This window comes from Eublepharis macularius, chromosome 16 (genome assembly GCF_028583425.1).
Source record: "Eublepharis macularius isolate TG4126 chromosome 16, MPM_Emac_v1.0, whole genome shotgun sequence".
Classification (NCBI taxonomy): Eukaryota; Metazoa; Chordata; class Lepidosauria; order Squamata; family Eublepharidae; genus Eublepharis; species Eublepharis macularius.
This window is the reverse complement of record NC_072805.1, coordinates 20632592-20647811: the sequence shown is the minus strand read 5'-3', so window position 1 is coordinate 20647811 and position 15220 is coordinate 20632592. Positions and strand designations below refer to the sequence as shown.

The 15220-nt window shown below is 42.9% G+C and overlaps 1 protein-coding gene across 2 annotated transcripts in view; it reads right to left on the bottom strand.

Annotated features, from left to right (window-relative positions):
• AMFR (autocrine motility factor receptor) overlaps positions 1–10738 on the bottom strand; it is a 36720-nt gene extending 25982 nt beyond the window's left edge. Inside the window, exons 1-2 of one of the 2 annotated variants that reach the window (XM_055000468.1) lie at positions 10257–10738; positions 2110–2202 (exon numbers count right to left, since the gene is read on the bottom strand). In XM_055000468.1, the coding sequence (XP_054856443.1) occupies positions 2110–2202; positions 10257–10520 (357 nt within the window). In that variant the 5' untranslated portion in view covers positions 10521–10738. The remainder of the gene's footprint in view (positions 1–2109; positions 2203–10256) is intronic. The other variant, XM_055000467.1, reaches the window with a different exon arrangement.
• Between the last annotated feature and the right edge of the window lie 4482 nt (positions 10739–15220).

The window sequence follows — 15220 nt, the reverse complement described above, 5'->3', positions numbered from 1 at the left end:
CCCTCCCCTCTCCACCTATATATCTGACCAGTTTCTTCTTGCCCTCCATGCATCTGACGAAGAGAACTGTGATTCTCGAAAGCTTATGCTACAGTAAAGTTGATTAGTCTTAAAGGTGCTACTGGACTCTTTTTGATTTTGCTACTACAGATTAACACAGCTAACTCCTCTGCATCTTGTTTTTACCTTGTAATCCACTCATATTCTGTATCTTTTGTAGTTTACCTGCTTTAGGTAGTTTTCACATTGTCCCTTAATCCTGTAATCCTAGTTCTATTTTTAGTGGTTGTTTTATACTGTCTGACTGCTTGTAATCTGCCTTGACTCTCAATGAAAAAGGAGAACAATAAATAAAATAAATAATAAATAACAAAAATTCTGTCATGAAGCACGTTGAGTGACCTCAGGCCAATCACTCTCAATTAGACATGGGCACAAATCGAAATATGAATCAAATTTCATGACGAATCGCGTTTTGTGGGGCTGTTTTTTTCATGAAATCCATGACTTTTGGGGCCGATTCGTGGAATTTGTGAATGCTTCGTGATGCCGGACAGGCTGGCGCTGATCTGTTGATTCCCTAGGTAACATAGGCCTGAAATGTCTGCAGACCTTTTGTTGCTGTGGAAACCCCAATCTTAGCCCACATAACCTTGATAGGCAGCTCTCCTTGCCAACCTGAGAACTGTGCAATGCGGGTTTGCGCAAGTATACCTGGGAACTGTAATCAGAAACTCCTTCCCCTCTCTGTATCCCTTCTCTGTTTTTAAGAATGGGGTGGTGGAGCAGCAGCAGTGGCAGCCTCAGCAGCTCCTTCTGCCACTGTTCACTGCTTGCCAGCTTCAGGAACCCTTCCCTGACTCTCTACCTCCCATCCTCCTGCAGCTCTGACATGCCTTCCCGCTCATCTCTGCCCCCAAGCTCCCTGTAGCAGATCCTGAGCAGATCCACTCCACTCGGCTTTTCCTTCGAGGACTTGGAGGTGGGGGGTAGGGCATGTCAGAGCAGCAGGAGGACAGGAGGACAGGAAAGAAAAGTCAGCAAAGAGAACCTGAAGAGAGGAAAACCCAAGCAGATCTGCTCCACTTGACTTTTCTTCCAGCAGTGGCAGAAAGCAGGAGGCCAGGATGATGGGAGGGAAAAGTCAGCAAAGAGAACCCTGAAGAGAGCTACTTGGAGGGTGGCTGGAGGACAGCCTGCTGAAGTCTCCCTGCGAGTTTGGCATCTCTGAGTATGAAGGGGGCCATTGTAGGGCCCCGGGAACTGACAAATCACAAACCTAATGAATCGTTTCACGAAATGGGAAAATTTTGTGAAAGTTCATGGTTCGTGTGCCATGTTTCGTGGAATGCAACGAACCACAAAACTCAGAGTTTGTGTTTTTCCTGTTTTGTGCCCATCTCTACTCTCAATCTCACTTCTACCTTACACAGTTGTTGCAGTCATAAAATGGGGAACACCACATACACCACTCTGCTCTTCAGAAGAAGAGTGGAATAAAAGTCTACTCGACTGATAATGATATCCCTCACCACAGCCATGAGTGAAGTGAGAGGATAACTAGATGTTACCAGAGGTATGTGAGCTGCCACCGATTGGTCTTTCTCTCCATGACACTCCCTGGTACTATCTAGTTGGATAAAATGTGCTTCATTTCATTGTGTTTCCTTGCTTCAATTTGTTAGCTGCTGTTCACTGGGGGGAAGGAAATGTAGAAAACAGTGATACTGTATCATTTTAACTAGAAATTAACTAGGAGATACCTGGGGAAGATGCAGGTTGGCACACGCCATGCATCCTCCATAATGTGCAGATATTTATGTTCACCATAGAATCTACTTTATTTTAAAGACAGAAATCTGATCAGCTAGTAACAAACATACTGACAATGTACAAAAAAGGCTATCAAGTAAACAAAAATCTTTGCCATTATCAAACAACAAATCTGCAAATGGATTAAGATCCAAATATATTTTGAAGGTTTTAGTTTTTCCTTAACAAGCACCAATACTCTTGAACATAAAACGATCATCCACTTGCCTATCTATATGATACGCAAAGCTATTTGGTAAGGCAATTCTTCAGGAAAGCACGAAGGTTTTTTCTTACCTGTCTCTCACTAACACGGAGAGGACCAAACACGACACACTGAATTAGTTTAGCAATCAGCATCAGAATACAGCAAGCCGTATTCACGAGTACCTGCAAAAAAAGAGAAAAAGCATGTGGATGTTTGTCTTATCCTGTATCAAGTCTGAGGATGAATTTATTTAAAAAAAAACCCTTTCAAAATTTAAATCATGCAAAGTGACAACACCCAGTGTACCACAAACCAGCCTAAATGTGATCTTGCTTCCAAAACATCACCATCATTTATTTGGCACTTCCATGTGCCAAGGACTGAGCAGTGTTCACCCTCTCGCTAGCCTGCTTCCTCCTCCACCCTCCAAATTTCAGCCGCTTGTGCCTAAAGCTGTGGCATCCTTAAAATAATTATTCACTATTTTACTCCTTTCTTAAACTGTTTAACCAAAACAAAACCATTATAGCAGGCAATAAAAAACTGATTCAGTTTTATTTGGTCCATGACTAGTACAAATCGAAGGATCAGAAAAATTTACATTAAGACAAATAAAAGATACAAAAGGTCAATCCTGCTACACAGCAGTCAATTTACTAAAATTTAAAATCCTGATGGATTTGGCAAGCCGCTGAAAAGAATTTGGCACAACTAAAAGTAATCTGCTGATTAACACCCATTAGACGCTTCTTTGAAATATCAACATCAGAACTGCCTGAAAAGCTTTTATGCAATAGGGCGATTATACCCTGATAAAAACAGCAAAAGGATAGACATGCTTCACTGATTCCACCTCTTCAATGCCACAGGGACAGATTCTTTCCTTCATGGAGGTCTGTTTATATCTCCCCTCCAAAACTGCAGAGGGGAGAGCTCGAGCGTGTGATAAAATATACAGATAAAGCAAACTGATTCTTTTTAAATAGTGCTACACACCACTGTAGATAGCTAACAGATCAGTCATAAAAACGCTGTTCTGAGATTAAGCCCCACTGAACAGACCCAAATAGGATTCTGAGTAGACAGCTGAGGATGGATGGCTCTGCGAATGTAGAAGCTGCTCTACTGGAATTGACTTCCAGCTACTTAGCACTAAAAAAAAGGCAAAGTTTACTTATTAGCTAGAAAGGCCTTTGAGTTCTTTTTTTTTAAAAAAATTTTTTTTATTGGATTAGAAATCTCTATATCTATTACAATCAATTTCCTTTAAATATTCCAGTTCTAACCCCCTCCCTTCCCCCCCTTTTGTTGACTTCCAACAGTTTTCCAACCCCTTATCCGTTTTTTCCCCCTACTCATTTCAAACTTATTTTATTCTATTAAACATATACTTTCACTCTCTTCTAAGCTTCTATTATAAGAAAGGCCTTTGAGTTCTTTTGTCAATTATCTCACGTGTGCTTAGACTTTGTAATGACAAATGGACTCCAAAGAGGCAGCACCAGAAATATTCTAAATAAATAAATGAAACCAACAACCTACACATATATGAACTCAGCAATCCCCAGACGATGGGGCTGGGCTTCACCAACAGATCACAAACTTTTCCGGAGATCCTTAAGTTGCCTGTGAACAATATAATGGGCCACACAGACCACTGGACTGAAGGCGGTAGGACTCCCAATTCACTGGGCAGGTGGGCCATAAATAAAAGACAAACTTCTAACACAGATTCCTGCCCTAAAATCCAGTGGTTTGGAACCTCCTAACCAGATCAAGTTCATTCTGTTCCAAAAACAGGAGGAGAGTTGTTTGTTGGGTTCCCAAGCAGCCTTTGTACAGCAACAGAAGGGGGAAGGTATCAAGTTCTCTCTCTGCCAGAAACAAAAAGGATCTATGGTCCTATTTATGTGAAAAGAGAGATGAGCTTATGCTGCAGGTAAATATTTCCACAAACACAGTTCGCTGTACTTCAATGGCAAGCTTCTGGCTTGAACTTGAAAAAACAAAAATAACATTCTAAATTTAAAAAAAACTGAATGAAAGTATCAGTTTGGTAAAAGTACAGCAATACTTAAAAGTTTTAATTAAGAGGAAATAAACCACTTGAAGCTAAGAAATGTATCACTGAACTGGGTAACTCATAGAGAGCCTATCATTTCTGACACAATGGTCAAAGAATACTTAATTAAATTGCCTCTTTCACTGCTCTAACATCAGGATTTCTGACACTGGGCTGGCACCAGACTCAGTTTGCACCACTTTGAAATCTGCAATTTCTTTGCCTGTAGCCAAGGACAGAATCTGGAAGCATCAAGTTTTTTTATTCAACGTAATTATCTCAAACCTAGAAGCCACATTAATACAAGTAACGAACAAGAGGTATGCTAGTTACTGCAACTCTGAGATCAGTGCAGGGACAACACTTTAATCCTACCGTGAGTTGATCAATTGTTCCTAGATATTTTACTACAGTAATACAACTATAAAATCCCATTTCCCTTTAAAACCCCTCTACATGTGCCAACTGTTCACTTGGAAAACACACCACCTTAGCCCGCTAAGGCTGCTCAGCCTTTAGACACAACTTCCCCTCGCCCTTGTACAGCGTTTCTTGCTGCTCTCAATGGTCACCACCAGTACCCCAGTCCTGGCCATCAGCTCTCCTTACTACTCTGGGAACACATAATGTATTTTAAAAAAGGAACTCCCATGGCAAGTTAAGAAATACGGCAGCAACTGACACGCTTGATTGCATGAGACGGGATGCCAACAGATTGCAAAGGGGGTATACATGTTAGTGTGCTGCAGCAAAATAAAAGCAAGGCCCTGTGGCACCTTAAAGACTTACTACATATTTGCTGATATGAGCTTCAGACTGTCACTGGAATACAGCACAAGCAGCCTTATTTTTGTCAGGCTGGCCTTCCCTTTATGGTTGAGTTAAAACTCAAAAAGTCTATTGGGCTGTTTCCAACACTCCCGCTGATAGCCTAGCAAATCAAGTCACAGCGCTGTGGTGAGGCGTGACTCGCAAAGCTACAGTTAATCTGGGATAACAAATCTTGACCAGGTTCCTCAGTATTAAACTCTTGCTGAATGTCTGTTGTATTTCTTTTTGTCCTGACTCACCTCACAAAGAAGATTGTTACCCACTTTGTGTATTTTTTTCTTTCCATTTTCCATTAAAAAAAAAAACACCTACATCGCATTTCTGCCTATAAAGTGCTCCAAACGCCATCTAAATAGAAGACTGTATGAAATCAGCCTATCACTGTTGTGTGAACTAGCTGTCGGTGTGTACCCATAAGCAGAGAGCTTACCTGCCAACCAGAATTATTGGCTGGCAGTATCACTGAACTGAAAACTGGCTTGTAATTCTGATGACATACACTGAGTTTTCTGAAAATGTGCAAGAATTTAGGCGCAAGATGGTATGACTTCATAACTTTATAAATTTGTTATGCCTAATCATAAAAAAGGCTTTCAGAGTCAGTAGGTCAGCCACTAAAGATAACATAACTAGCTTACTCAATTTCGTTAAAAGAATCCCTTATCTGGTAAGAACCAATTCATACTTTTAATGATGTGGCCATTCTTCCATATTATCTTCTCACATCAAGGAACATAGGTGAAAGAGTGTTTGCATGAAAAAAGTAATTTGCCACCTCGGGGTGGGAGGAATTCAAATTCAAACGATTAGGACTTTGAACAGTATAACTCCACTGTTAATGTGGCAACAACTTTGCCAAACAAGGGCTCATTTCAGATGAAAAGAGCATGATAAAGTCACAAAGATATGACTACAACATAAAAAGCATGAACCATTCTTTACGGAAACAGATTTTCCTTTGTCAAATGTTGGAAGGTGCATCATTAGGTGGCAGAAACTTAATTAGTTTCATGGTACGTTCGAGAAAGATTTGGGTGAGTTCACACGTGCAGATTCATCGCCCCAGTGCCAGAATCAAGGGGTAATTTTCATGTCTGTACACAGTCACTGCAACTCAAACATACCCCTAGAGTCTTTAGATAATCTGGCATCACCCTGAATACTATACTTTTCAATGTAAGGTGATTTGTTGCAGCACAAGATTTTTCAAAAAGAGTCCAGTAGCACCTTTAAGACTAACCAATTTTATTGTAGCATAAGCTTTCGAGAATCATAGTTCTCTTCGCCAGATGCATGGAGGGCTTGTGCTGCAATGGAATTGGTTGGTCTTGGAGGTGCTGCTGGACTCTTTTTGATTTTGCTATTACAGACTAACACGGCTAACTCCTCTGAACCTTTACAGAAGCAAACTGATCTCCATATCAGAAGGAGCTGTTTGTATCTGCGTATCAGAAGGAGATGTTTGCATCTACCCCACCCTCCCCTCTCCTCCTCTATATCTGACCAGTTTCTTTTGGCCCTCCATGCATCTGACGAAGAGAACTGTGATTCTCGAAAGCTTATGCTACAATAAAATTGGTTAGTCTTAAAGGTGCTAGTGGACTCTCTTTAAGATTTTTCAAGCAACTGCTTTTTTAGCAGATACATCCCATATACTGAACTGTATTTTGCTTTCAATACCATTATAAAGCAGCAGCCATGGGCTGATTCCGCACACTTTCAATGCACTTTATCAATTGTTTGAGGTGGATTTTTTGGTCCGCGCACAAAAAAATCCGTTCCAAATGAAGAGGATTGGAAGGGCATTATCCAACGTGTGCGGAATCACTCTAGGAAGAGCTGCAATGCTTTTTTAGCTTTTTGTCTTCAAGACGCAACTCAGCCTAAGTACTACCTGTCCCCATGTTTATCCCTGCATGCTTTAGCCAAACAAGAACCACTGCACAGCTTAAATATAAACACATTTATAGTAATGGCACGGAGGCAACCAAGCATGCTGAATTCAGCACAAGCCACAGAGCAGTCATCAGGTTACATCGTTATTAATGCCAACTTCAGGGCAACTGACCTGACTAGGGACTAGGCTAGCTTTACTGCTTCAGAACAGGTATTTCCTGACCAGTGAATGACAGGTTAATTTCCTGGCATCAAGGAGCCACAACTGTATGCTGGCACCATTACCACCCCCTTCCCCAGCACAGTTAGTCCTACTTCCTGTATTATAAAGCTCCCAACACTGAAATAAGAGCTGTAGGAGATTCTGTGCAAAACACCATGAGATAAAGAGAGGGTTATTCTAGGAGATTAAGTGGAATCAGACAACTTTATGGGATGTATGTTTTATGGAGTGAACACTCTTAAATGGCTTAATTCAATTGAGTTACCTCCTCTTCCATTTAACAGCCTATAAGCAATGGTTTAGTGTTAAAACTATTTAAGTGTTAAAACAATAGTTATCCATTCCCATTCTTTTCACAGTTCACACAATGCTATGAAGCAACCCTAATCTGGATATATTGGATTTCATTCCAGACAGATCAAATGTGGCATAAGAGAGGTGTACACGTAATACGCCTGCAGATACAGATTCCATAAACGGTTGGCTAGGTTCAGATATGACAGCAATCACAGCCTTCCTCTATGAAACTGAGCGTCAAAGGATCCTGGGGCTTGCTTTTGCCAGGGTATGTATTAACTCTGTATGGTTTGTTCAGATGTCACGGCCCAGCCCACGGCTACGTTAATAATTATGTACTTGCTACACTTTCTGGTAATTTCAGTTTGGTCTTCCTGAGGGGTGTAGACAGGGTGACAGATTCTGTGAGGGCCACAACCTGTAGTCTGTAGCTTTCCCAGTCATGGTTCATAAAATCTTGCAAGAAGTCCATTATGGAGAATTTACCACTCACTGATGGAGGAAATGTTCCCTGTTGAAGGAGGTGGTGATCAGACCTATGTTAAAAAGCCCTCATGACTATAAAGCATTGGCTAATTATAGGCCATTTTCTAATCTACTTTTTATAGGTAAGATTACTGAACAGCTTCAGAGAAATTTGGATGACGTATCTGCCTTTAACACACTTTAATGTAGTTTCAGGCCTGGCTTTAGGATACAGACAACTTTGATAGTCCTTGGGGAAGTTGTTCAGGTACAGTCTGATAAGGAAAATGCCTCACTGGTCCTTTTGCATCCATTAGCTGCTTTCAATACTTGCTATTTCTGGGGTATTTAAAATCAGATGCATAACTTAGCAGTATGGTTCTGAAGTGGTCTGATAGTAGATGAGGAATCTGAACTATGGAACTGATGACGTGGATATTACAGGTATCAGCATTCTCCACTATGTTATTTATATATAAAAGGCCCCTCAATCAGACAGTCTGAAACTTTGGAGTTGGCTGTCATTAGTACACTTACACTAAACAATACATCTTGTATTGCCCCCAGAAGCCGCCATCTCTGTCCTCGGTCAAGATAGTCAAGCGACTAAGGAAGAATAAACTGATAGTGAAGCCAGACAAGACAGAGGTGATGCTGATCAATAAGGCATCTGCTTTAGAGGGCGGTTTTGCTCCCTGTGTGAAATTGATTCAACTTTTTTTAACAGGTATCTTTGAAGAGTCTAGGAGTTCTGTTGGATCTAGATCTATTGTTAGAGCAGCACATGTCACTGGTGGCAAAAAAAATGCATTTTCCCAACTGCGCTTTGCTTGCAAGCTTTCCCCCTTATTCAGACTCTGCTGCCAACATTACCTGGCCAAACTGATCCATACAAAAAGTAACCTTGAGATTAAATTATTGTAACATATTCTAAATGAGGCAGTCCTGAAAATGACTAGGAAACTACAGCTGGTGCAAAATGAGGTCATCTATTTGTTATCAGGGACAGCTATAGGAAATATATAACTCCTATTTTATGGCAACTGCATTGCTTGCCCATATGTTTCCCAAACCATTTCAAGAAGCTAGTGCTGCTAACCTTTAAAGCTCTTTGTGCCCTGTGGCTCACATCTCTTAAGGCACATCTGTCCCAATATCAGCCCATGCGCAACTACATTCAGCACACCAGGGCAAAAACTCTGCAAGGATGCATTTCATAGACTCAGTCAATAGCCAACCCATCCTGTGGAACAGGCTCTCAAATGAACTAAAGAAGACTTCCGCTCCCTTTTTATAAGGGCTGTAAATCTAAGCTTTTAAAGAGGGCCTTCAGGACTCTGGGAGCAGAAGCCTTTAAACAGGTATTGTTCATCAATTTAAATTGTCTGATGTTTTTGTATCAGTGGTTTGAAATGGTTTTGTCTCTGTTACCTGCCTTGGGTTCGTTAGCTGGTGGGTTTACAAAATTTTGAATAAAATAAATAAATGTGCTGGGAGTATCAGCCGAACCCCACCATATAAGGATGCAAGAAATATTGGAAAAACTCTATAGCAGGGCCACCTTAATTAAACTATGTGACTGGTGAGACTAACTCCTTACTTACTGAACTCAGTACCATTCCAAATGTCACTATTTCCATGTCTAGAGATAGCATGGTGCAGTGGTTGGAGTGCTGCACAAAGATCTGGGAGACCCAGGTTCGAATCCTCACTCTGCCTTGGAAGCTGTCTGGGCGTCCTTGGGCCAGTCACCCTCTCAGACTAACATACCTCTCTGGGTTGTTGTGAGGAAGAAATGGAGGAGAGAACAATGTAAGTAGTTTTCGGTTCCGCTGGAGAGAAAAGTAGGGTCTAAACGAAGCAAATAAGTCCGTAAAATGTTTAATTAATAGTAGAAAAGAGCAAGAGTCCAGTAGCACCTATAAGACTAACAATATTTGTAGCACGGTAGGAGCTTTCGTGAGTCACAGCTCACTTCTTCAGATACCTAAAGCATCTGAAGAAGTGAGCTGTGACTCACCCTACCACAAATGTTGTTAAGTCTTATAGGTGCTTCTAGACTCTTGCTCTTTTCTGCTGCTACAGACAGACAAACGACTACCCATCTTAATGCTGTTTTAATTAGGACAGACATCCCACAGCTGCCCCAACAAACCCCAATCCCCCCCTTCATATCCTTGCTCAAATGTGTGCCCCCAATCTTTATAGCAAATATCCCCACAAACTCTATCCCAGCCTGCCTCATTTGGCCTTCAAGTTCTCCCCACAAAATCCGTCGCCGCTCATCATTTGCCCCCCGTCACACACCCCCCCCCAAAACCGGCTTCCTCTCCTCAGTCGCCCACCGACCCCCCCCCCCAAACCCCTTACCCCTCCCGCTTTGGGCAGCAAATACATGAACCGCGCGCCTTCCCCTCCCCGGCCCCCTTCCCCGCATCCCCGTCCCTCCCCGGGCCGCTCACCCAGACGCAGAGGCTGTCCGAACACAAGTAGTAGGCGACGTCCACCCCGCGAGGCCCAAGCGCCGGCGCCGGCCTCTCCCGCTCCCCAGGCGGCTGCGCCTCCGCCGCGGTCGGCGGCTCGGGCGGCGCTTCCAGGTGCTCTTCGGGCGGCTGGCTGAGGGCGCGGTAGGCGCTGAGGACGCTGCCGGCCAACGCCAGAGCGCTGAGCGCCGTGTAAGTGCGCAGGCTGGGCCACGGGAAGCGCTCCAGGAAGAGCAGCGGCATGGCGGCGGCGGCCCTGCTGCTCCGCCCGGAGCGGCCCTAACGCTGCGCCGAGTCGCCCGGCAACGGCCTAGCGCGGAGCGAGGCCTACTCGCGGCCGGCCCGCACGTCAGTCGCCGAGAGCGCCGCGCCGTCCGCCCCGGGGCTCCGTTAGAGAATGAGCGCCTCCCTCCGGAGCCCGCCCGGCCGCTCGGCTGAGCTCCACGGCGGCGGAGGCGGTACCGGCCCGCCCGGCCAGGGGCAGCACTGAGGCGGCGATGACAGGAGGCCGAGGGACTGGCCCGGCCCCGGAGAGAAGGAAATGGCGGGAGACATTCCGAGGGGAAGAGGGAGGGAGTCGGTTTTTTAGTTATCTTGGCGCCTCGCTTTTTCTTCCCGAAGCGGCCTACATCGCTCTCTCCTCCATCTTCAAAACAATTCTGGGAGGTAGTTTCGGACCCTCTGGTTGGGTAGTTTCCCAATCTGAGGGGCCCCTCCCCAAACCCCAACTCAAATGTGGGTTGCAAAGTCCGTGAAAGTGAGTGCCAGGCTTCTGGAGCTTTATTAATTTCTTCAGGCTCTTTTTTTTAAAAAAAACATCATTTACGTTATTTATAGTCCGCTTTTCTCCCAGAAACTCAAGGCGGACTACAGAGTGTAATTCAATACCATCAACAGCTGAGGTTAAGTGGTTCAGCAGCAAATCAGCACTCTACCGGTTTGAACCCCACTATTGCTATGAGCCGGGTAGGTGGCCTTGGGTCAGCCACTCCTCTCAGCCCCAGCTCCATTGTGGGGATCAGGGCTTTTTTTCAGTGGAAGGTGGTGGAAGGCGGTTCTGGCACCTCTTGAAAATGGTCACATGGCCAGTGGCCCCGCCCCCTGATCTCCAGACAGAGGGGAGTTTAGAGTGCCCTCCCTGCTGCAGCAGTGGATGGCATTCTAAACTCCCCTCTGTCTGGAGATCAGGGGGCGGGGCCACTGGCCATGTGACCATTTTCGCTGAGGGTGATTTAAGCTTTTTTTTTTAAAAAAAACTTGTTCCAGATGACCCAAAGTGTCAATTGTGCGGTCTTGACTTCCACCACTGAGTTCCATCACCTCTTTTCCCAGAAAAAAAAGACCTGGTAGGGATAATAATGACACTAACTTGTTCAACTGCTCTGAGTGATGCACTAATCTGTCTAGAAGAGCAGTATATAAGCACAGTTATTAATAAACAATACCATAGGGTACAGATTGCAGGCATCCGAAAATGTTCGGGAATTTTTGGGGTGCTCTAGTGTTTTCTGTATGTGACCCTGTGGTCTGAATTGACTAAAGAACTTATGAATAAAAGTCTTCTTCCTGTGTGCTTGTGACCCCTCATTCTATCCTGTACCTTTTGGGCTGTAATAACACAAATACAGTCCGTTTGCACTCTGAGAACAAATGAAGGCTATGTTTCCTTCCTGCCCTGTTCTCAACTTCAATCTATCATGTTCCGAATATCATGAGACATTCACTTGATTGTTTATATGTTCTTGTAATAATCCTCTGAGCTGTATTGTTTACTTGTATCATGCCTGTTTGATGGTATAAATAGGTACAGCCTGATTGTTGGCATGCACCCTGCTGTAATAGCATGTACATCTGGCTTGTTTTAGAACTTCTCACAATAAACCTTTTCTGCTTCTAAGATCACCAAGTTTGAAACCTTGATTTATTATTCAGACAAGGAGACAAGGGGGACCTCATAACTGGCAAATAAAAGGTAATAAAAATTTCTCCCAACAGAAAACAGAAATCCAATCAGAGCCCAAACGAAGTTGGAACAAAAACGTAATTTAACATAAAATAATAAATGACCATAACAGCCAGCACTCCATAGTATAGCCTATAGCTCCTCTCTCTTCAGCACCTCTTTGAACCATTTCTTTACCTCAGTGAATAAAAGTCGTCCTGAATAATTGATTTTTGCAGTTTGCAGAAAGCCAGAATGGGTGCTTTCCTGACCTCTTCAATCAGGCCATTCCATAATATAGAAGCCACTACAGTGGGTCATCTTATGGCAACCCTTCTAAGTTTATCAAGGCAAGAGAGGCTGACCGAGGGGGGTTACCATTGCCTGCCTCAGCAATTCCAGTCTTCTTTGGAAGTCTCCCATCCAATCACTAACCAAAGCTGACCATGCATAGCTACACCCCTCTTTTCTCCCACTGGGGACCCAGAGCATCTTACATCATTCTCTCCTGCATATCCTTACAACCACCCCCTTGGGAAGCCGGTTAGGCTGAAGTATTGACTGGCCTAGGTCATCCAGAAGGCTTTTAGGGCAGAGTGGTGATTTGAACTTTGTCTCCCAGATTCTAGCCTGACTCTCTAGCCCCTACACTCCATTAGCTCAGTTTCTGTCCCCTTTATCTTCACAACCTGCCACAGTAAGTTGGGCTGAAAGAGTGACTGCGCTGAAGTCTCCAAGCCAAACTAGACCATTACATTTACGGCCACTGCAGGGAATTAAAAGTTGGAAAAAAGCTGCAAGTTTCCTGTAAGAATTTACTTGTGCAGCACAGCAGGAGCCCACTTCAGACCGAGACGTTAGCCATCCTCGACATGCTGTTTTTGCTAATAAGAAATTGCTGTTGGGTGGGGGTGTTATTTGCCCTTTCACTACCCTTCTTTTGTGTGTGTTGTCTATTTAGACAGAGACCCTCTCAAAAGCAGGATCTAAATATACAAATTACAACATGCAAACAAACAGTAGTTCACACTGAATGTGGGAAGGTCAGAGGTTAACAATGCAGTGACAAATCCAACCATTTTCAAGGGCAAATTCCTGAATTGGCTCAATTGCTGTGCTACAACTTGTGGAGTGTCAGTGTGTGGACCCACTAGACAACCCCCTCAGCAAGGACTCTGCCTGATTCCCCAAAACCTCCACATCTCAATTATTCTTATTTAGCTGTCCTGATGCTGAGCCACTGATCGAGCAATTTTTAATTTTTTAAATTTCATTTATATGTCACCTTTCTTCCTACCAGGCACCCAACACTGCTTACATTGTTATTTTAGCCTCACAACCACCACCACTTGCTGCCTGTGCATTTTTCTGTAAACACAGTTGTCATTTTAGAATTGTCTCTAAGCAAGGCTCCCAAACATCACACACAAGCAGGCTGTTTCCAGGAAAGATCAAGGTATACAATGAAGCAAGCCTCATGGAACATAGTCAACTTCTGCATGGCTTTGGGCTCTTCCTAGCAGTTACAATAGCCTGAAGCATTATTTTTAGGGCATCTTGTTCACTTAGTATCAGTAAAAGTTGAGACATAGCTGGTGTTTGAGGAAGAATTTTTGCAATCTCATGCTTTATGAGACATTCCAGCACTATTCTGGTTTATAACAAAATACTGACTGAAATTATTCTTTCACTTGCATGAATGACAAGAATGGTTAAACTCTCAAGAGATTTTGTAGATGTTCAGTTATGTATAGTCACACAATAAAGTCTTTACAGCCTCATTGAGCTTATAAGATATCTGTTCCAGGGAAATGCAGTTTATTGATAACAGTCTTTGCTTAAATGCAATATTTTTTTCACAGATAAGCCACTAAAAAAAGAAGGTCATCTAATATTTACATACAGGTTAGTTATGTCTTGTGTCTAACATTTTTAAGGGGTCATGTTCCTTGAGTAAATACAGTAGGCTATAATGGCCTATAAGGAGCTCCAGTTAGAGATGGGTAGCCATGTTAGTCTGTCTGAAGCAGTAGAAAAGAGCAAGAGTCCAGTAGCACCTATAAGACTAACAAAATTTGTGATAGGGTAGGAGCTTTTGTGAGTCACAGCTCACTTCTTCAGATAAAACTAGAATGCAGCTCCATAGTTTGTTTATTTGTAGAAAGAAAAGTTGAATAGTAGATATTTTCACACAATAACTGATGATACAGTCACACCATCCAGAAACCTCAAACTGTTCAAAAGTCACTATTTCACAGCCCACCCGGTCTTCTTAGAGTATTGAACCTTTTTATTAATATTGACCACCTTTAGCATTGTCGTTGCACAATCAGAACTGGAATCAATGAAGTAGTGAGTTAAGTTTCCTCTTTTAGATAGAAATCAGACAAGTTACTTGATTTTCTACAACATGGAGAAACCAAAACATGACCTAGAACTGAGGCTGAAATATGAACTGAGGTTGAAATAGTGTTGTCCTCTCAATCTATGAAATAGTGTTGTTCAGAATAACATTGCGGGGAGGGCATGAAAAGTTACAACTGTCACTCAAAATAGAAAGAGTTTCATTTGCTAACATCTGTGTAGCATATATGCTAAACATACATGTAGTTTTCTTCAAATAGCAATGAGATCAGTAATAATAATATTCAATTTATATACTGCCCTTCAGGATGACTTAACACCCACTCAGAGAGGTTTACAAATTATGTTATTAGCCCCACAACAAAACACCATGAGGCGGATGGGGCTGAGAGAGTAGAAGCTGTGACTGACCCAAGGTCACCCAGCTGGCTTCAAGTGGAGAATCAAACCCAGTTCTCCAGATTAGAGTCCTGCGCTCTTTACTACTACATCAAGCTGCAGATAAACGTTCTTGAACAGAAAGTTACTGGAACGTAAGCTAATTTGCTTGAATTAACAGTGCATATAGCTAAGTATGAGTATTCAAAACAAAAATATCAGTTGACAGATCTCCCACATGCTTTTATATGAATTTTTG